General features: G+C 35.8%; 1 protein-coding gene across 4 annotated transcripts in view; it reads right to left on the reverse strand.

Moving 5' to 3' along the window:
- Positions 1–21,162, reverse strand: part of spock1 (sparc/osteonectin, cwcv and kazal-like domains proteoglycan (testican) 1) — a 169,267-nt gene that overhangs the window by 36,257 nt on the left and 111,848 nt on the right. For all 4 annotated transcript variants that reach the window (XM_015380210.1, XM_015380208.1, XM_015380209.1 and 1 more), the window contains one exon: positions 4,329–4,443. In XM_015380210.1, the coding sequence (XP_015235696.1) occupies positions 4,329–4,443 (115 nt within the window). The remainder of the gene's footprint in view (positions 1–4,328; positions 4,444–21,162) is intronic.

Consider the following 21,162-nt stretch of genomic DNA (forward strand, 5'->3'; position numbering starts at 1 on the left):
TTTTTTGCAAGCTTTGTGTTTGGTGTGAAAGTACCATTAGAGAGTCGGTTTAGATATTAGGTGTGAATTAACTTTAGGTTATAAGGCCTGTACAGAACAACTGTTATAAGGTGACCAAGAAAGACTAGTGTCTTGAACGTTTTTTTATTAAGGGGTATCCGTTTATCTGGATAAATCATTTTGCAAGTTAATATTTCAGAATATTAAATTACATGAAAACAGGACTTGGTAATTGACAGAAGCACACCATTCTTGCAGTATTAGTTTTGTATTTATACTAAATATTGTAAACCATGCGCAATTTGCATTTACTTTAAGTAGTGCACCTGAGAAGTAGTTGTAATGTGTCCCATTACAGTTCAATCAGATAGGAAGTAGTTTTGATTTGTAACGCAGTAACATATGAAAATGTTGAAGCTATATGAACATTTTTGCAAGGTCCTGTATATTTTTAAAACAGCAAGGTGTGCACTAATTTGAATCTTTCTTTCTGGTTCTTTAATTACCCCTCGCTACTAATATAAATTGCCGTCACATAAAATGGCATGTTCTATAGCTTTGCCTTAGTGTTGTTGACCCCTCAGAAGAGATTACAATTACTGTGTATGGATTTTGGTAGAATAATTAAAGTAGGCAGGGTTTGTATGAATGCCTTCAAGCTGTGAAAAACATCCAAATAAACAGAACGTCAGCCACCAGCTGCAAACCTTCTGCATTCCACATGTTTGCAAACATGTGCAGAGAGACTTAGTTCAGATTTGTCTTCTGGGAAGACAATAAATATGTGTTATGCTAATTTCTACAACTAAATTAGCTCAAAGAAAAAGAAATATTTATACATCAAGCTTCAGTGAATGATACTATTGGGAAAACACCAATTCCAAATGAATAATCTAATATATTAACCGTAAAATAGGACTTGTAATGGATGCAACAGAAAGAAAAGGATTAAAACTAAGGATCTTGAAAGCTAATGACTTGAGGAAATCAATTATATTACACACATAGAGAGAGAGGAAAAAGTAAACAAGAAACCAGCTAAAAATATTTTTGGTTAAAAGGCTTGTTGATCTAAAAAATTGAAAATCCTTTAAAATTAACAATGGTTGAAAAGACAAACAAATTGGGGGGTGATGGAGCAAACAGATAGTGTGATTAAAATTAATTGCCAAGAAGAATATGCATGCATATATCTGTCAGCAAAATGCATGGGACTCTGATTGGATTCAATAAAAAGTTCTGTTATATTTCACACTTTTGTGAGAAGCCTATTTCACCCAGATGGCATTTTGGATAATGAGTTTTTTTTTTTTTGCGATAAGTGTGAGCATTTCTTTTTTACTCCAATTTCTAAGAATCAGAAAAAAAAACCCAAAAAAAACATTTGAAGTCAATGTATTGTAGTTTACAGAAATCTTTGAATAATGTATGCCTGGTAAAGAAGGGTGGCCAAGATCATTGGTCTTTTTTAAGAAATTTTCAATTTATTCTCAATAGTTGACACCATCACTAAAGCAGATGTGATATTCAGGTACAGAAATATGAAGAGCCTATTCAAAATAAACAAATAACATGAAACAGTTTATTCAAAAAGCCCAATACATTTTGAAATCGAAGACGGTTGTAGAAAACAAAACACTTTTATATGTCACACCTCCTATTTTAGTTCTTAGTGAGAAAAAATGAAATTACATATAGAGAAAAAAATGACAAGAGTAAAAAAAATATTTCTTTACATTTTCTGTTTTAGCTCTAAGGTAATAAGGAGGTAGTTTGGAGCAAATATGGAAGGGTTATGGTGAATTGGTTTAATGTTTGTACATGTAAAATGTAACATTGAATAACTGCGTATGCAAATAAACACATTTGTTGTATATAAGTTTAGGAGCCTTAAACTTCTCTGTAGATGATGTAATGGCAATTGAGCAACTGCAAAATTCCTTTTACAGTGCAACGAGTACATCATACAAAACCCCCTCACTGACATCTCTAAACAACTTGACACATGATTTGACACCAACAGAGCTGATCATTTAGTTTGTGTTTTACTGCTTTCAAAATATTCTGTGACTAACTCTGCAAAGCTAGCAGTGTTGATTCCGTGTCTTCTGTTTACTTGTTGCCTGTGGCTCATTAACAACCCCCTGATACCTCAGAACTCAAAATTGGAAAAATCTGTTTACGAGCTCATAATCAATTTTTCTCCATATTTAATTTAGTGGAGAAAATAGAAATAAAAAAATAACTGCTCTTCATTTTTTTATATGTTATGAAACTAGTTTTTTTTAATAAAATATTTTCTAATTTCTAATTGCTTGTTTGAAAATAACTAAAACAAAACAATGAATTATACAGGTTATCCACCCTTCATTAAATTCATAATCTTAAAATCAGTAACATGAGTTTTCCTGTAAAATACTCAAGGATTGGACATGGAAGTGAAAAGGCTCAAGGTTTTTTATTACCTCTGCACACTGTAGTATTTCATTGATTTTAAGTCTGTTTTCGGTTCTTTAAGAGTGTGTTTCTCATTCACCTGTTTTAATTCTTAGATAAAATGTGGACTGTATGTATGCCAAGGCTTTTGGTCTAGATCAATACATTGGCAGGAGACAATGTAACTTCAAACCTTTTTTTAAGGGAGAACACCTTTGTGATTTGCTCTAAAACATGTTCCTTTTGTTTTTGTATATAATGGGCTAGAGAAGATATAGTTACCGTAATGATGTTTTTGACCTTGACTCTTTCCTAGACAGAGCCACTAAAGGAGCTAATGATGTGACTATGTATGCTTACTCTCTGTTTATCATCCCATGGATCTGCTTACCCAGCCATTTGCTGTTAAACTATTTTTCTTTCCTAGACAGGTCCACTAATGGAGCTGCAGCCACCATAAACTCAGAATTTCTCTCTCACATAAAGGTGGCCATGGCAAAGTTGTTTTGTTTTTTGTTTTTGTTTTTTTGTGCTTGGTTTCTGTCTGAGAAAGGGGAAAAAACTGGCTGCTCACACCGAGCCTCGTCCAGCAGAGTCAAGCTCACTGGTAAATAATCATTGTTCATTTACACTCTCTCTCCACATATTTGCTTATTATTATGGATTGCTGCAAAAAATCCCTAATAAAAATAGCCAGTGTAAGATTCTATTAATTTGTCACTTAAACATATTGGTCTATTTAAGTGGAATTGCATTAGTATAAATTTAGTTATGGTCTCATAATTATTGTGGACTTTTGCATAATTGCTGAAAAATTTTACCTGTAATAAAAAACATTTTTGTATAATTTTAGAGTCAATTAAGAGAACATTAGACTGTGAAATAAATTTTCAACTCCGATGACAATGGGGATCATTATCTGCTCTAAAAGAATTGTAAAAAATTAGAACTGGTTCATAATCTTGCCTGTGAGCTGAATTCTTGTGATATTTGGGAGGTCACAAGCACATAAGAATATATCTTGTACTGCTACAGCTGAAATCTTTTTAGTCTTACCCCAAAGGTATCATCCAATAACATTGCAGTATTATACCTTAAGGCGGGACATCTAGCTTTGAGGACAACTACAGCTGCCAAACCTATAGCCATACCAAAACGAACATGGCAGAGCCGGAGGTTATACACATAGCTACTGATCTCACTTCTGTTTGGTCAGAATCCATGATTATATTTTGAAAGAGAAACAGCAAGAGCATAATAAGCATTGTGGTTTCTTATGGCATCTCCTACTATTTAATTATTTTATTGTGACTGTGTAAAACATAACTCTAGTAAATCGGCATCAGGTGTTACTTTGTCCAGTCAGCTCAAAAGGTTCTGCTGAATGGTCCTCCTCTCCACGGACAAGTTAGATCAGAGATAATCAATAAGGCATGCCAGGTTTATGGTTTTATGTGCTTTAGTCTTTTGTACTGATATGCATATCTGGACATAGCATTATGATCAATTTTATTTAGCTTCACGCAAAAAGAACCAACAAACACATTATTTGGACTTCACATTGTTGTGCTCAGTAACACCTTTTAATAAACCTTCAACCTTTCATGTAATAATTTGAGGTGTTGACTGTAAAACTTGTAGTTTCATTAAAAACATAAAAAGTAAAACTAACATCTAGAAAATGTATATTTCTAAATTATTTTCTCAAACATTTAACTGACAAATATTAGATAAAATTAAATTTCAAATGTACAGATCATCCAATAATTATTGAAGCAGCCTATGTCCAATGTTTACACACAAAATAATGTTTAAAACATTACAGCTCAAATATATTTTTCTGTAATGACTGTTTTTGTTTGCACACAAGGAGTGGGCCTACTGGCTCTTACCTGTGTGAAGGTTGCTTGTGATTGGTGCAGATGGCCGTCTGGAAGTCATGGCTGATGCACACCTTGTGAGGAGGACAGCGAACTCTCAGACACGGGTCCTTGGTGGCATCAGGGCCTGATAAGAAACAGCAGGGAAACAGTAAATCTCTTGGCTGCAAAAGTAAGTTGGCAGAGACATGCAAGGCAGGAGAATGAGCACACTGTAATGCCAGAGTTAAAAGTTGATGCAGCGAAACATCAAGCTGTTCTGCTGCTTTTACAGCTTGCAAACTCTAACCTTCGACTAACTGAAGCAGGCAGAAAAATAATGAGTTGGAGGGATGAACAGAGAAGAAGAACAGTGAAAGGTATGAAATAAATGCCTTGCTTTCAGTGTTGTGAGCTGCTTAATGAGGACTATTTTCTCAGAGTGTTAATCTCATCCTGCAAATCAATCTCTAGTGTGAGATGAAAGCCATAGCAGGCGGGAACAACTAGCTGGCATTCTGAATGACAAAAGATTAAAACTGCTCTCCTTCTCTGAAAGTTGGGCTAAACAGCAAAACACCTGCTTTCATTTGACTGAAAATAGATTATGTAAGATACATGAAGTGAACAAGGGAGCCAAGATAAAAAGGAAACAAAAGATAGTTCTCCAACACTGGATGGTGAGAGGTACAATAGTGGTCAGTGATTTGATCGGATAAATAATGCATGAAGGAAATACTGTTAAAAATAGATAAAAAAGATAGTGAGTTTTAAACCCTGTCCAGATACCAAAAGCTGACTGGGCAAAAAGATTTCAAACGAACGTTAAAATGAGACTGAGTGCAGAGATTAAAGATCAAAGACCTGTGTTATACGAGTCATTACCATCTGGCTCATAACATCAGAAAATGAGACCTGCCTTGACTTCATTAGGGACCTAATGGCTTGTGTTTGAGCTGCCCCTGGTGTCAGATGTGAACATCACCTGGTTTCAAACCTGATCACACAACCTGCTTATGTTTAGATAGTACAGCATCAGAGTCAAATTGGCTTAAATCTTGCCTGGGTTTTGTTCCTATGTTAGGTGCCATAGCTCAATATCATCTTTCATCTTAGATGTGACGCATAAGGTGTTGATACCCTGCATCTGAAAGAGCTTTTTGCAACTGAGATGAAAAGGAAGCATCCATACTGTGAAAATGGGGAGATATAGTTGTTTACATTTATCATACCAGAGCAAAACATTTTCTCTGTGCAGTCGGCACAAACATGTAAAAGCGCATCTGCAAGGCTTTTTGCTCCGTCATATTCCCTTAAAGCATAGAGAAGATAAGTCTGTGGTGCAGTGTGCCTCAATTGCCTGCTGATTTGGACCTGTCCTCACCTCAATCTGTCTAGCACTAGAGGAAGCCCATCTCATTTCACTTAGCTGAAAAATGGCATTACTGCTGGGAGGAAATGAGAGCTGAAGACAACTAGGAGCCAATGTGAGAGAGAAAGACTGAGAAAAAAGAGGGGGATTGAATCTGGTTAAAGGGGGATTGGAGGACAAGTAAGGATTACTGCAGAGTTCCAATCTCTTACAAACTCCAAATAAGACATGCAATGGTGCAGGCAGTCAAAGATTTAGAGGTCTTGAGTAAAGCTGTCGAGTTTTAGAGAAATCCTAAAGATGAGTATCTTACTTTTAATTTAATCAAGTCTTATTATTAGAGAGTCTTCTCAGCCTTTACCATTACTTTATTAACCCCTTAAATACATAGAAATTACCTAAACCTAATGTGTCCACAGATCAGCAAACAATCTATTATATTTTCTGGATCTTTATCATCTTTCCTAACAGAAACATGCTTTAAATGTTGGTCTTTTTTCCCTTATGTTTAATGGATTATAAGATTGTTGCAATTGGTTAACTTCAAAGAAAAATCTGACACTTTAATAGTGTGCAAAACTAAACCATTAAGGGACTTATCTTGTTCCAAATTAACATAAGACAATTTAAAAAGAAATATAATAGCTGTGCTTCCATTCAACTGAAATTCATTTTTTAAACAAACTTTTAAAAGTTCGAAAAATCCATCCATCCATCCACCCACCCATCAGGGTGCAGGCGGGTTGCAGAGACATAGAATCATGTACACACACTTTAAGTCATCAGTAGACTTAAAGGTCATTAGTTAGTTAAAGCACCTGGAAGGAAACCAAGGATACACGATGAGAACATGCTAACTCCCTGCAGGAAGATCCTAAGCCTTGAACATGGGACCTTCCTTCTTGCTGCAAGGATACAGTGCCATAAGCCATTACATTTATTAATTGTATATTCAAATGTGAAATAAAGACCAAAAACAATAAAAAAGCATAAACTTAAAAGTGTTTTTATTTGTAAGGAAAACAAATAAAATATATATGTAGCTGTTTGACAGACAAAAGAAAAACCACTAAAAAAGATATTCCTGAGGACCTATCAGTCTAAACTTAGCCACTTATGTATTATAAGTCCCTGCCATACCATTTTTTTGTATTAAGGGGTCTCTCATCTCCACCTGCTGTCTTTGGCCAGACAAACCACACTTTATATGCCACAACCGGATGGCAGTCTGTTAGAACAGCTGCGCAGCAGTCCAATGTAAGGCCACTAATGCAAATAGCCACATGCCCCTCACAGCGCTGTACTCACAGGTCATTATACTATAGGACACTTGGAAATTTCAGTTTTTCAGGGCAAAAAACAAGTTGACACAATATACATTCACCTACACACACAAATTGCGCATGTGTGTGGGTGTGTATGTATACTTTGACTATTCTACTGCAAAAACCTTATTTTTTGGGGGAAATAGTAGAAGAAAACATCATAACGCTTAACTTCTGTCTGCTTTTTAGTAATGTTCAGTTTTTAGATTTCACAAAAACAAATCACTTAAAACTAAATTAAGATTTTAATCTTCTGAGATGTATCTTTTAAAGCAATATATTTCCATGCCAGTGTTTACTATAAAGGGGTCTGTGATCTTCAACCGCTATCTTTGGCCAGACAAACCAATACCTATGCAACAATCGGGCAGCAGTCTCATTGCTCTGTTGTCGTTCTAACAGCTGCAGAGCAGCCCAATGTAAGGCCACCGATGTAAATAGCAACGTGTCTCTCAAAAAGCAGGTCATCATACCTTAGAACACTTGGAAATTGGAAGTTTTTCTAGGGCAAAAAACCCCCCGAAAAAACTGACACATTTACCCACACACAATACGCATGTGTGTGTGTACACTTTTGCTATTCTATTTGAGCGATTAAAGGTTGCACTAGCTGATGAGCTAAACATCATTGTCCTGTTGCATATCATAAACTAACAGATATTCCCCTTTATGATTTTTCTACTAAGTTGTAGAACTTCTATATTCCATCTGTTTTTAATAATAGTATAGGGGAAATTTATTGTCATACCTTTAGGCTTACCTCATGTAATCAGACTCTGTTGAGCTTGGGTGTAGCTTATTACTGAATAAAAAAAATTTAGTTAGTCGGATTTTTCCATTTAAGAAGAAAGGTGATTACTTCTTCACATGACTAGGATTGCTCCTTTTCCCTTAAAAGTTCTCATTTATGGAAACTACATCTTTTATTTACATGCTGTACAATATCAATGCATACTAATGATTTTTGAAAGTCGAAAAAGTAGAAGATTAACAAAATAGTATGTTTTTACACCCTTTTACGTAAATTCCAGTTATATGATAGTTACAATACAGTGCAGTTAAGATCTAAGGTCTCTTGGTAAAATTAACTTGTCCAAAGAAACCCAGATGTTGGATTTAAGGGGTTAATTTGGCAGAAATTACGACGCATGCCTAAAAGTAATTTTAGGCATGCGTCAATAGCGGTAAGGAATGTCTAGCTTGACAGAAAAAAACTGGACATGTGTAGCTATGTGCTGTGAGCATACTGTTGACATTTGCTTGCCATTTGAACTTAACTTAGAACCAGAGAAAGACTTAAGGAAAATTTGGCCGTACACAAAATATTATGAAGTGAGAGGTGTCTTATACATAAATGGAAAAGAGTAGAAAGAAATCTAGGAAGAGGCAGAGAAAATAAGGAAAAAAGAGGAAAAGCAGAGATAAAAATACAATCAGAAGGAGAAATTAGCATTGACGACATTGGAGTGTAGAGGAGGAGATAAATAAAACAGGGAATTGAGTAAAAAGCAAAACCAATAAAGAAGAAAAGAAAGAGGAAAAGGTGGTGAATGTGAAATGATGAGTAGGGGACGGGTGGGTGGGGGTGTTGAGCAAGCAAGAGCTGGGTAAAGGAGAGTTTTAGCTATCTATTTAAAGCTTCAGTGAGCAGCATTGGTGGTTAAAGCAGCCAATCAATTGTAATGCAGGAGCAATGCAGCACATGCTGCCACCCCTCTTTCAATCTCCTTAATACGATTTTCTCATCTGCTTTCATTTCCCTCTTATCTTTCTAATCTAAAGCATCACTTTATTTTCATCTGCGTGATCGTGCATCAATAAATATGCACAAGCATTATGGCTTGTCTAACTGCAGTGAAATTTGCTTCTATACAACAATGTAAACTTTGTTTTAAAGACTCATGCTCATAACATGTATGTAGCAACATTCTATGCACATAAAATGTTATCCTAAGAGCATCAATAAGCTTCAGTCTAATTATTCCCTGAATGCTCAACACTGGCTTGTTTGGAGGCCTTCAGACCTTTAGAGGAGAAAAAGCAATGAGATCTGGTATCTACATTGTCTTTAATTGACATTATATGATGGGTTCATTTTAAGCATCATTAAACATATTTACAAAGTAGTCAAACTATTTCTAGATCAGCTGCTTCTTCGATGTTGAAACATAAAGTGCTGCAATTATGTTGGAGGTGCTAAGAAAAATGTGACAATTTATTTTATTGTAAGCAGCAACCCTGCCATTAGCTTTAGGAGAATGACTTAATTCATGGATGCTGGAAGTGTTTTTTTTTTTCTTGTTTAGTAAACTGAACTCATTAACGACTACTCCTGTAACTGCTTTCAAGCTAAAACAGTTTTTAGGTTGTTAAGCTGAAGTAGTTCTAAGGCCTTTATAAAAAAAACCCAAAAACAAATACTTGATCAAAAGCTGCACACCCAAAAAGGTAAATAAACTAAATACACCTCAATGTAAAGTTTTGAAAATGGCCAAGTAAGTGCGAATAACAATGTGGGGTCTCCGATGTACAGTTCCCCCTTCAATCTCCTGCTGTGTTGTCAGCCTCCAGAGCAAGCCGCCACCTCTTCCTCTCTGTGGTGCTATGTCCGTTGCTGGTTTTCTTTGATCTATCACCATCCTCCTCTGATCTCCTGCTGTGGTTCTCTAGCTCCGCAGAAAGCAGCCGATTACCATCCATGGAGGATCTGCGGGACCAAAGGTCGCCAGCGGCTTTTTTTGGCTTTCCAGAGCAAATACAGAACCGCGTCTCGCTTCGTGGTATCCCTGTCTGCTATGCTGAGGTGAAACCAACAATAACCAGATTCCATGACGTTGTGAAGCCTTTCGCCTGCTATGTGAATTGCTTTAGCTTGGCAGGTGAATTTCTAGTGCAATGATAGGGGAGCAACAGCACATTAAACTGCCAATTTTTTGCAAGTGTTGTGTTTGGTGTGAAGGCACCATTATGAGAGAAAAAAATGTGAAGACCTCGAATACAATCTTTTTATGGCCCATGATGGTGATCGATATAATGGAGTTACATGGTAACGTTTTTAGTAACGGTGTTAGTTCTTCATTGAGAAGTATTCTAACTAATAACTTTCACATAAATGTAATGCTTTTACGGATTCTCTGTGCAGCAGGGAGATATTTTTTTATTGCAGGCAGGTCATGGACAAGCAGGAAGCTGAGATATACATGTATGACTTTGATTGGCTGAGAAGCTGTAATGTGGGCTTATGTTCAGCATGCCTTGAAGATTGAGAGGAGAGATTATGGCACAGAGCCAATGATTCAATGCGTTCCTAAAGAAAAAGCTTGCTAAAGTCAAAGGCTAAATGTTCCTGTGATTTGCTCATTATGTGGGGAAACAAAGACTTTATATACGTCTGTTAGAAGCAGCTGTTATCTAAATAAGCCCCTCACGTCATCTCCACATTGACTGACAGCTGGCTGCATTTATTACTACATGTTCTTTTCTTTCTCTGTGTTGAACCAATTTCACTTGCATATGTTTTCCTTTTTTCCCACATGAATAGTGGAATTATACAGTCCTGCTGTTCTTTTCTGGAATTTGGAAACCCCTTTTTTATTTCAATTGAAAGTATGTTTTATTTTTGCTTGAAGATCAATTATTTTCAGCTTCATACCAATTTTCCTTATGGTTCTTCTACTGTAATCAAAAAAACTATATTTACATCTACATGATCTGACATCTACATGTGGATGTGGGAATGATGGGTAGATCAATATCCCTTATGGACGCAAAACAGAAAACCAGGCAGAGATGTAGCTCAGAGAAAATGACACAAGTTGATAAATAACAAGGGGGAGATACTTTCTTTACATGTATTTAGGCTAAATGAATGAAAAACAAAGGTATGTAGAAGGCTGAGCTTGTCAGTTTTCACAATGACCAATGCTATTACAATCCCTTACAATAAGTAAAGGCTGGGTGCATGATAATCGTGCCGATTTCTGCTCTGTTCTTCAGGCCGATAATTGGGGAGATAATCCTTTTGTGTTTGTTGTGTTAAGGTTGATCGGATTTGAATATCGTGACTGTTCTCCTAGATTACCTGCTGTCCATAAGGCAAGTGCTGAAAAGCCTTTTCTTTCTTTCTCTCACAAACGCAATTACACACTCACAACAGCATGCATACAACACATACATCAAATTAAACAAAGACAGTATTAGAATGGAATTCACAACATAGAAGGCGACATAACTATTTACGTTGACCCAGGGCTTTATTAATACTGTACCTGAGATCAAATCACATCAAATTACAATGTCTCTGTATGTTTTATTAACTATGTTGTTTGCTAACTAAAATTTAGGCCTTGCTCTTAAGTCTGCTGTGCAGAAAAAAGAATGTAGTTCACAGTCACTGGGTGTGTTAATATGCTTCTCCTCTGCTTAATCCCAATCACCACTGGAGAAAAGTCTCTTTTGATAGCTGCACCAGATGTCGGGATGGCAAGAACAAGAAGCCCTATCAATTCTGATTTCTGAAACATTTTTGCATCAGGAAAACTTTCAAACATCCTCCTTTGGTGTCTTTAATTCAGTATAGCTGCCCTGTTGCATGCTTAAAAAATAGCCATCATCTAGTCATAATTGAATAAATTTGCTCATAATGATGTTGAGATAATAAATAATCAAATATATTCATGTCGTAACATTTTTGTGCTTGTTTATTTATACCTTTTGCAATACCCATGAAATAATACAGGTGTATTTTCTACACTACCTGTCGCTAAATGTTACTTCCCAACCTGGTGCAGAACTCTAATCTGCACACAGGCCCTTAAAAAGATGTTATGTAAGGCTTTGCTGAAAAATATCTGTAAAATAGCCTTTTTATTTAACCTTTGATGAGCAGACTGACACTTCAGTAGTTCAACATCAAATTATCTACACACCTGTTGCCTATTTTCCTTAATTTACTTCGAGTCAGAATTTCCCACGCTGTTTGGTGGATGTGACAACAAGCACATCATTGTTAGATGGGTCCAATGTAACAAACGATTGAAGGGTTACATTCAAGATATATTCTGTGGATATTCATTGGTGACCAATGGCAATTTAAGGTAAAGTTAAGTTAATTATGAGCACGAGTCAAGAGAACAAGCAGAAGAGTGCTGCAGTTCTGTGTGTTGCCACAGGTGGAAGTGTCTTAAGAAAACTGCGTATTGCCACTTGGCATCCCACTGATAACATCATAACCTAATAGAACTCAACCCAAATGTTTTCTACGCCATTTTTGCACCATATACATTTATTTATTTTTGCACTGCGCTGAACTTCCACATCAATGCCTTTTTGCACCATGTCTCTCCCACACTGTTTACATTTGATGACTGCTGGACTTCATAAATGGTCATGTTTTTCTTTCACTGCTAAGCTGCTGCTCATTCACTGTCGGAAAGTGGTATAACGAAATTTCAAACAATAAAGTTTGACTAAGTCTAAGTATCAGACACATGAATGTATGTCTTTCTAGAGGTTTGGTGAGCTTTTCCCTCTGGCATCTAAATGTTTTGGGGGAAATCAGTTCTTTTGTGGTGTGACAGGCTCTTCGTTTGACTGGAGAGAACACACAGTATGACCAAAACGGCTCTAACCCAAATTTTAGATATGGTGTCTCTTAAGCTTTGAAAATCAACCAACAACTTTAAAATCTTGCCATGCTACCTGCCTTAAGTGTTTATTCTGCCTCAAAGAGCAAAATGATCCTAAACTGTTTTGTTGGACTGAAAACAATCTGTTTTAATTTAGAAATCTTGACAATCACCAAAAGGATTTGATATCCATTAGGCACTCTCCTGCGGAAGATAATGAAGGCACTCGATGCAACAAAAATTGATGTATGTATGTCTATTGTAGGTTGCTTCTTCAATGTCTTAGGGGGTGGGGTTGCTGCAGGGGGGGGGAGACTTAATTATCATTGTTTTTTTTTTTCAAATATTTCTTCACAAAGAGTTATTTAATAGTCAACTTACACTGTTACATTGGAAAAAAAGGATCTATCTGAGCCCAGTGAACACCCTACTACCAATGACCTCTTGAATAAGGCAACAACCCTTTTGCAACCCTCCAAAAATAATTAAGAAAAGACATTTAACAGATACATTGATACTATAATAAGCTACATTGGGTTTAAACTGAATTCTATACAACTGTGTAAGATTGGTGTAAGATTGGGATCTGTTTGCCTTGTAAATGACTTTAATTCAAATAGCTTTGAACTGATTTAATATAAATAGATTTTATTTGTCTTTTAAACATTGTAATGAAATGATCAGTGTTGTTCTTATTTGTAAGCAGACATAATGTTAGGGTTTTTTTATTGCACAAAATGATCAAACTTCCTCCTCATGGCCAAACTGCATGACTTTTACAATCTGACTTTAAGAATCAGTTGACTTTGACAGGGTATGTCGAATGTACTTTTCACTGCTGTAATAATATTTGCTTTGAATGCTCTGCTGTTGCTGTCAACCCAGCTGCCGTCTTGCCAGATTTCTTCTTGTAATGCTGAGGGGTGAGATCAATATACTTCTTGGTTGGTAGCTCATGCTAGGAGAAAGCGGGAAACACATAAAAGAAAATACATTTGAGGCTGACATCCAATGTTCTGCTGGATCACAGGGAGAAAACTAAGATTCCTCTGATTGAACAAGGAGATCAAAGACAGAGCTTTATTGCTAACATATCGTTAAGTCATGAGAGTAAATATGTAAGGTTTTAAAAATGTGTTTGTGTATCAAGCTTTATACACAGAGCATTTTTTTTTTTTATCCATGCATAAAATACAATATCTTGAATCTATGTCTCTGGCTTCAACTGTCCCTAGACAATGAAAAAAATCAAATAATTTAAACAATAATAACAACAATAATAATAACAATAATTTGACACATTTACAGCAGTAGGAACCAAGTGTACTGTAAATACTTAACGTATCTACAATTGTATGACAATCTTATCATAATGGTAGTGGAGTGGTGGTCTACGGTGGTCTACAGGTTAGCCTCTAAGGATTTAGAGGCTAAAAGATCACCAGTATGAACCTAAGACTGTGTCTCTGGATTCAGCTTGACCCTTAACCCCAGAAAGCTCCCTGTGTGCTACTTGGAGTGGCAGCACACTGCTCACTAAGAGATGGATTAAACACAAAGGACTAATGTTTTTCTTTGTTAATGAGGGAAAATATTCATCTTAGAATCATACCAATTCTATAATTTAATTTCAACAATGAACATTTATACTAACACAACAATATATCTTTAAGCATTAAGCAATAAAGATATAACAGCCATCGATGAATGAAATGATATAACTTGAGCCTTTTTGTGCAGGACACAAAAACTCTCTCCTACACTAAGTCAGGTTCATCTTGAGCTTCAGCATATATAGCAGTTTGCATTCCTTTTTCCTTGAGCTTTTCTAAATAGGAAATATTTGGCATTTACAGCTCATTCTTCATGTATTCCTGCCCCTACTCTCAGATCCATGGTTAGTATCCCCAGCTTGCATAACTTTGTATTTTAATTTCAGAAAGACATTCTGAAAAAACATCCGCGGCAATAATTTAACTACAGTAATACCATCTGACCATAAATAAATAAATACCTACAGTATCTGTAAACCTTTCAGTCAAACACTGTGCCTTTGACTTACAACTTTAGAAAAACTAACTTTAATTATTAATAAAGCAAAATAAAACAAAAATATTGTTTTAAGGACAATGAATCAAAATGTACAGCCTAAAACTTGTGTTTTGCTATTTTTACTTTAATTTAATTGTTACAACAATATAAATCCCAGCTTAAATGGTAATGGCCTGAATTTATACAGTGCTTTTCTACTCCTACTGAGCACAGACTGCTAAACAATAAAGCCACATTAATCCACTAGCACTTACTAATATGCAGACATTATACTTTCTTTTGTAGATCTGAAGACAACTCTGGGCTAAGTACCTTCCCCAGAAACACCAGCTGTTGCATTGCAAATAGACGGCTGTTCCCACTGAGGCTCAGTCAGTGATGTCCTAAAAAGCGGTCAGTATTTCAATATACATATATATATTTATTGAGACTATTGGGATATATTAAATTTGTTTTTTTCCCCCAACAGTTGGATGGTTTGGAGTGAGAGGCCAAAGGATAAACCAGGAATAAGTCAGCAGAAGGGCTTTTGAGTTATTAAAAGAGCTCAAGTTGAATCTATGTTGAATCTATGCTTTTATTAAAGAACGAATGTCAGATGTAAATCTGACAACATTTCAAGTTTCAGAACGTAAAGCTTTATTAGAAACTTCTTTAAATAGTTCTCTGAGAAATCCAGACTTAAAGTGTGTACTGCTAAAAAGTTACATCTGAATATAAAGTTTACAGTTTTAAAACCTTTGACACAGTTATTAAGCGTAGCTAGGGGCTTCTTGATTTAAAAATCTGTACAATTCACATACGAAAAAAAGGACCGGTAAACTTTTCTTGTTGCTGCTCACATAAGCAGGTATAGCTTCCCATATATATGAATTAATCAAATACCTTTTAGATAAAAAAGAGTGATAACATTTTATGTAGTAAGATAGCAAACAGGCAAGGGTTTAGTTTGTACTGCAGTGAGATTTGAGACTACTTATTTTCTGTATCTGATGCCTTTTAATGTGATGTAAATTAAAAATGTCCTCAGCAGCCCCAAAAAGTCCATGGATAATGTCACCTAGAACAGCAAATAGGCTATTTTCCCCATAATCTAATTGGTACAGGTTTTTAAATGTGGTCCTGGCAGAAAAACACATTGTACCTGAGAGAAACAATGAATTCTTACAATTACAACCGACAGTAAATTAGCACTTTAATTTGCTTTTTCTTTCTAACCTTTCTCTAGCCATTATGCCCTTCAGAAAGAACGAAAAATAGGATGGATAATAACACTCTTTCTCTGTGTTCTAATTCTGGACAGATACAAGGAAGACACAAAGTAATTTAATATCGCAGAAAGTTGGAGTGTCTGAATAATCAACAAGCTTAGCCAGAGAGTAGAAAAGGAGCTCAAATTAGTTTATGCTAAGCTGAAAATAAAGTGTTATATAGGTGTATGTTCTGTTTTGTCCCCCATTAAGCTGCTGCTCTCCACTGCTTGCTATTTATGCTGCTTTTTCTTGATAACAAACAAGTCTAATATACAACAGTCTTGACAACAGTCCCCGAAGGACAGATTTGGAACTGTTATTAGAAAAAATGAACTTTGCTTTTTACCTCTGATTAACTAATTAAAAAGGTGTTTCTTCTTTTACCTGGGGGGCAACTAAGGAAACCCAAATGGAGAGGAAGACGGCTAGAAGACAAACAGATCAAGAGGAGATTAAAAACCACTTCACTCCTCCCTTTGTGAGCACTCCTTAGGGTCTGACTGTTTGGCCCAAGAATGGCACCGAGGCGAGGGGTGTCTGAGACAAATGATGGAGGGATGAAAGCGCAGACAGAGCCTCTGGGAGGGCACTGTGATGGAAAAGATTCACCATCCAGAAAATTAATTATTGAAACCATCAGCAAATCATTTTATTGTGGATGTAACTGAGGAAAGGGGAAGATAAACAGCCTGTACAATTTTGAATGTCAGGGAAGAAACGACGGTGGCTTAAGGGAGAAAAAATATCTGGAGGGAGACTCTATTGACTCTCGGTTATAAGTAGAATATTCATCACTGCCGTACAACCAATATGCACACACAGCTTCACACATTCACTTTATTGTGTGAATTCCTGAAAGAGGGCCCTTTGTGATGTTGCTGCTTCTGGCAGTGGACCAATTTCAATAGGACACCATGTCAGCAAATAATCAAGCGGTCTTTGAAGACAGCTTCAAAGCAAAAGAGCAAAGATGCATTTAAGGACAACATGGCTGACAGAGGACAGAGGTTTTGTGTGCAAGTTTGTAATTGTAATGGTTTAAACAAAGGTAACCTCAATGGAGAAGAGAGAAATAAATAAGAGGAAATGCGTGAAATAGGTTTGGTTAAAGAAAAAACATACACCTGCTGATAAAAGAAGGGTAAAGCAGAGGCTAAGGTGGCCACAGTGTGTATGAGCATAAAGTACAGAGGCTTTAATTTTAAGTTTTGATGCTGCTGGCCAATCTGTAAACTGTAGAACATTAATTCTCCAGGAATGCTCTTTCCTTTTATTTGTTTTTTATAAGTTCAAGAGCTCAAAAAGAAATTTGGTTTGAGCAGAGCAGAATTTTAAGCCTAGTGAGGCTGGTAGGCTGCCTCAGGTCGCAAATCAATGCAAAGTAAACCTTCAAGCTGCCACTTTTAATTCACCGGGTAAACAGAAAGGTATACAGGCTTTGGAAGAAATAATGAAAACAGTGTTGAATGAAAAGTAATTTATTGGTCCAGTTTTTCATCTCTTCTGCTTTGGCAGCAACTATACTTTAAAGTGAAATCATGCAATTATAATTTTTTTTATTAAGTTTCATTGCTGTTGCGATGGTTTTGTTTTTTCAGACATGTTTGTTAATATCTGAAACATTAAATTACGTAGAGTCTGAAGATGGCGAGGACACTATTAAAGAAAGACTTTTAAGCAAAGTCAGATGAGACGCTGAGATGTGAGAAACTACAAATATTTTATATTTTCAAGAGATTTCTGCACTGCAGTTCAATCAATCTCTGCAGGAGCAACACTGGAACATGAAGGATATACAGTATTAAAGCATTAGTTAAACATATAGACCTAATCTTAGGATAAGATTCTGTCACAATGCTAACTCCATAATCAATTTGTCTTTGTTTTCGATAAATGTTACGGACTGTTGTATACCAACTGCTCTTTAACACACATAGTGTGACTTTTTCCCTTCTACCAGCATAAATGAGTAACGATTGCTCCCAATGGGAATCTTAGAAAGATGTTCTAATATCCAGCAATCAAATTGTTGTTAGTATGTAATTTAATTGGCCTTAGTTGATCATCCTTCACACAAACATTGTCCTCTGTTGCTTATCAATGACCACAATGTCCAGTTGCTCTATTGTTCTCCACCACCTTGGTATATATATGTATACGTGCATGTATATGTAATATATACAGTATAGTTTTTCGGTTCTGCTTAGGTTTGACCTTAGAAATCCAGTGGGACAAAATAATATTTCGTCAGCCACTGAGTGTGCAAGATCTCCTACTTAGATAGATGAGAGAGGTGTGCAGTTTTCATCATACTTTAACTATGAGAGACAAAATGGTAAAAGAAAATTCAGGGAATCACATTGTCTGATTTTTAAAGAATTATTTAAAATTATGGTTGAATATACATGTATGTATTTGGTCACCCCCAAGCAAGCAAGATGTCTGGCTCTGACAGACCCGAAGTCCATCTGTCCTCCACTTGTAGCGGTATTAAAAGCACCAGTTTAAAGGTATCGGCATAAAAAAGGGAAGTGTTGGCCTAGTGGTTAGAGCAGTGCACTTATGTTTAGAAAAGGTATAAAGTACCCTGTTCAATCCCCAACCGCCTGCACTCTGGGTCCCTGAGCAAGACCCTTAACCCCTGATTGCTTCCCAGGCACCGCACATTGGCAGCCCACTGCTCCCCAAGAGCATGGGTTAAGATGAAGAAGTGAATTTCTCCATTGCGAGATTATGATGTTCAATTATTATTATAATTATTACTATTATTATTTTATTATTATAAAAAAAACCTTTCCACTGCGTTAAACAGTTAGACTCCAAAATCAGCCATTGCCAAGAGCCCAGAGCTGTCAAAGAACTCCAGGGAGAAAGTTATAGACCTGCAGCAGATTTGGAAGAGTGAATCTACAACAGGCAAGCAGGTTGGTGTGAATAAATAAACTGTGGCAGCATTTGTAAGAAAACCTTTGACCTCTGTTATGGCCAAAAAAAGGTTATGCAACAAATGTTGAGATAAACTTTTGTTATTGCTCGAACTTATTCCATCTGTTATTTAAACTTATTTTCCATGATTTTCCACAAATGCATTTAGAAGAAAAATCATGCAATGTGAGATTTCCTGTTTTTTTTTCTTCTTTCTCTCATGGTTGAAGTATGATGAAAATTATAGCCCTCTCTCATTTCTTTAAGTAGGAGAATTTGCACAATCAGTGGCTGATTAAATACTTTTTTTGTCCCACTGTAGCTGAAGAAACGTGGGAACTAATACCACATTTTAGGTTTCTGGTATAATGGTTTTACGGGTTTTGATATAGAATCCAAGGGAGTAGGATGCTTCTCAGTCAGAACCTCTTGCGTTGGGTTGTCTTTTTCTCCCTCAAGGAGTCGGAGAGAATAATCACAACAACTCTCAAAGATAAATTAGAATATCGATTCACAGGCTGAAGCTGTAAAAACTGTGATTTTTGATTGGTTCAAATCTGGCTAAAAGACTTAGAAAAAACTCTGACTCCTAAGAGTAAAGTAATTCTTTTAATCTAGTTAGATAACCCTGTGCTTCACAATAAAACAACAGAGGCTTTGATAAAATGCCAGTACTGATGGCCGTGGAATTAAAAACTCATTTTTTGTATCCTGTGTCAACCTTACATTATCCTTGAGCTTGAGTTGACTATTTGAAGTTTTTTAATTTGCTTTAATCAGATAAATTAACAAAGCGCTGCTGTCATTAGCTTAAAATCAAGTTAAAGGTTTCGCTTTTTTAATGATGCAAGATGATTTCTATCATTACCAGCTCACCGTGGATCAAAACCATGTTTGAACAAAATTTTAATGCTGAGCTTAATTACTGCACATCTATACAAAAAGTAACTGACCTGATGGCATCAAAACGTCTATATCATTAACACCAAGTTATGTTACTGCAGTAATTGAACCTCATCTCCACAGAGATAGTATCATGTAGTAGTAATAGCATGTAATATGCTATAATGTGTATTGTCTTAATAGTTTTCAGTTTTAATCACTAATATAAAAAAATATGCACAATGTGTTTGTTCAATATATATTGTTTTGGAAGTGGTCTTGTTCTTGTAGAACAATGCAAGCAAAAGGTAAGCTCTTCTTAATTTTTTGTTGTTTTTCTATTTTTTTGTGTAGATAAGAGGCTTTCAGTTGGTTTCCAAACAAAATAAAAAGTGTAACTTTCAACAGGAAAACCAATGTCTGGGTCAGCCAAGTCTTATATTGAGCTCATTATGCAGTAAAGTGGTAAATGTGGAACTCAGATCACAACAGCTCCACTTATGGATTTTCTAACTGTTAAAGCTGCTCCCCTTTTCATTGTTGGGCATTTAAACATTCGCAGTAATTATATTATTCAACAGGTGAGCACACTAAGTGCATTGAAACTAGGTTTTTTGCTTATTTATGTGCATTGAATGTTCAATGGTTTTGTTTTGACCTGCAATTGACTTTATTCATGATCTTTTGATTAAATTTGGGATTTTATGCTTCAAATTCAGATCTTTTTACCCTTTTAAAATTACGTTAACAGTGATATAGAGGCTTCATTTTCTATGTAATATGTCCTGATTTCCCTTTGGCACTAAAATATATGCAAACAATTCTCGGTGTGGAACAGAGAGCTACACAAAGCAGCTGAAAGACGAGTTCTAAAAGTTTCAAAAATATATAACACGAATGACAACTCTCGAGAACAATGATTTATATAGCTGTTGACCAAAGCTTAACTGAAATACATTGAAATACTGCATGTTGGCTGATGTATTAAGTCAACATACTAACATTGACTTAAGAGTTAAAACAAATATGGACACAAAGGGATTAAGGCAAATATAGCTAAAATGTTTGAGTTAGATTATACACTTGGAAAAGACCAAATCACATTTGTACGTTTTCTGAAAATGTGGGTAGCTTTCTTTACAGTTGAAACCCATGCTGGAGGAGCATGAAGAACAGCTTGGAAGAACAAGAGATGGGACAGACTGGAAACTCATCCTCAATGAGTCCAATTGTGCTCAATTGTGACTGTGAAAATGTAGAATGTCATACTATTTTACAAAGCTACCAAGTTGAAAATCGTATAAATTGCACTGATGTAAAAAAAAAAAAAAAAAAAAATTGGTATTTTCTGTCTGATAAGGACCAGCACATGTTTTTTATTAGGGTCAAAATTGATGTTTTTATGGCATTATGTTGAAATCTGACTGTCAT

This window comes from Cyprinodon variegatus, unplaced genomic scaffold (assembly GCF_000732505.1).
Source record: "Cyprinodon variegatus isolate N-32 unplaced genomic scaffold, C_variegatus-1.0 Scaffold210, whole genome shotgun sequence".
NCBI lineage: Eukaryota > Metazoa > Chordata > Actinopteri > Cyprinodontiformes > Cyprinodontidae > Cyprinodon > Cyprinodon variegatus.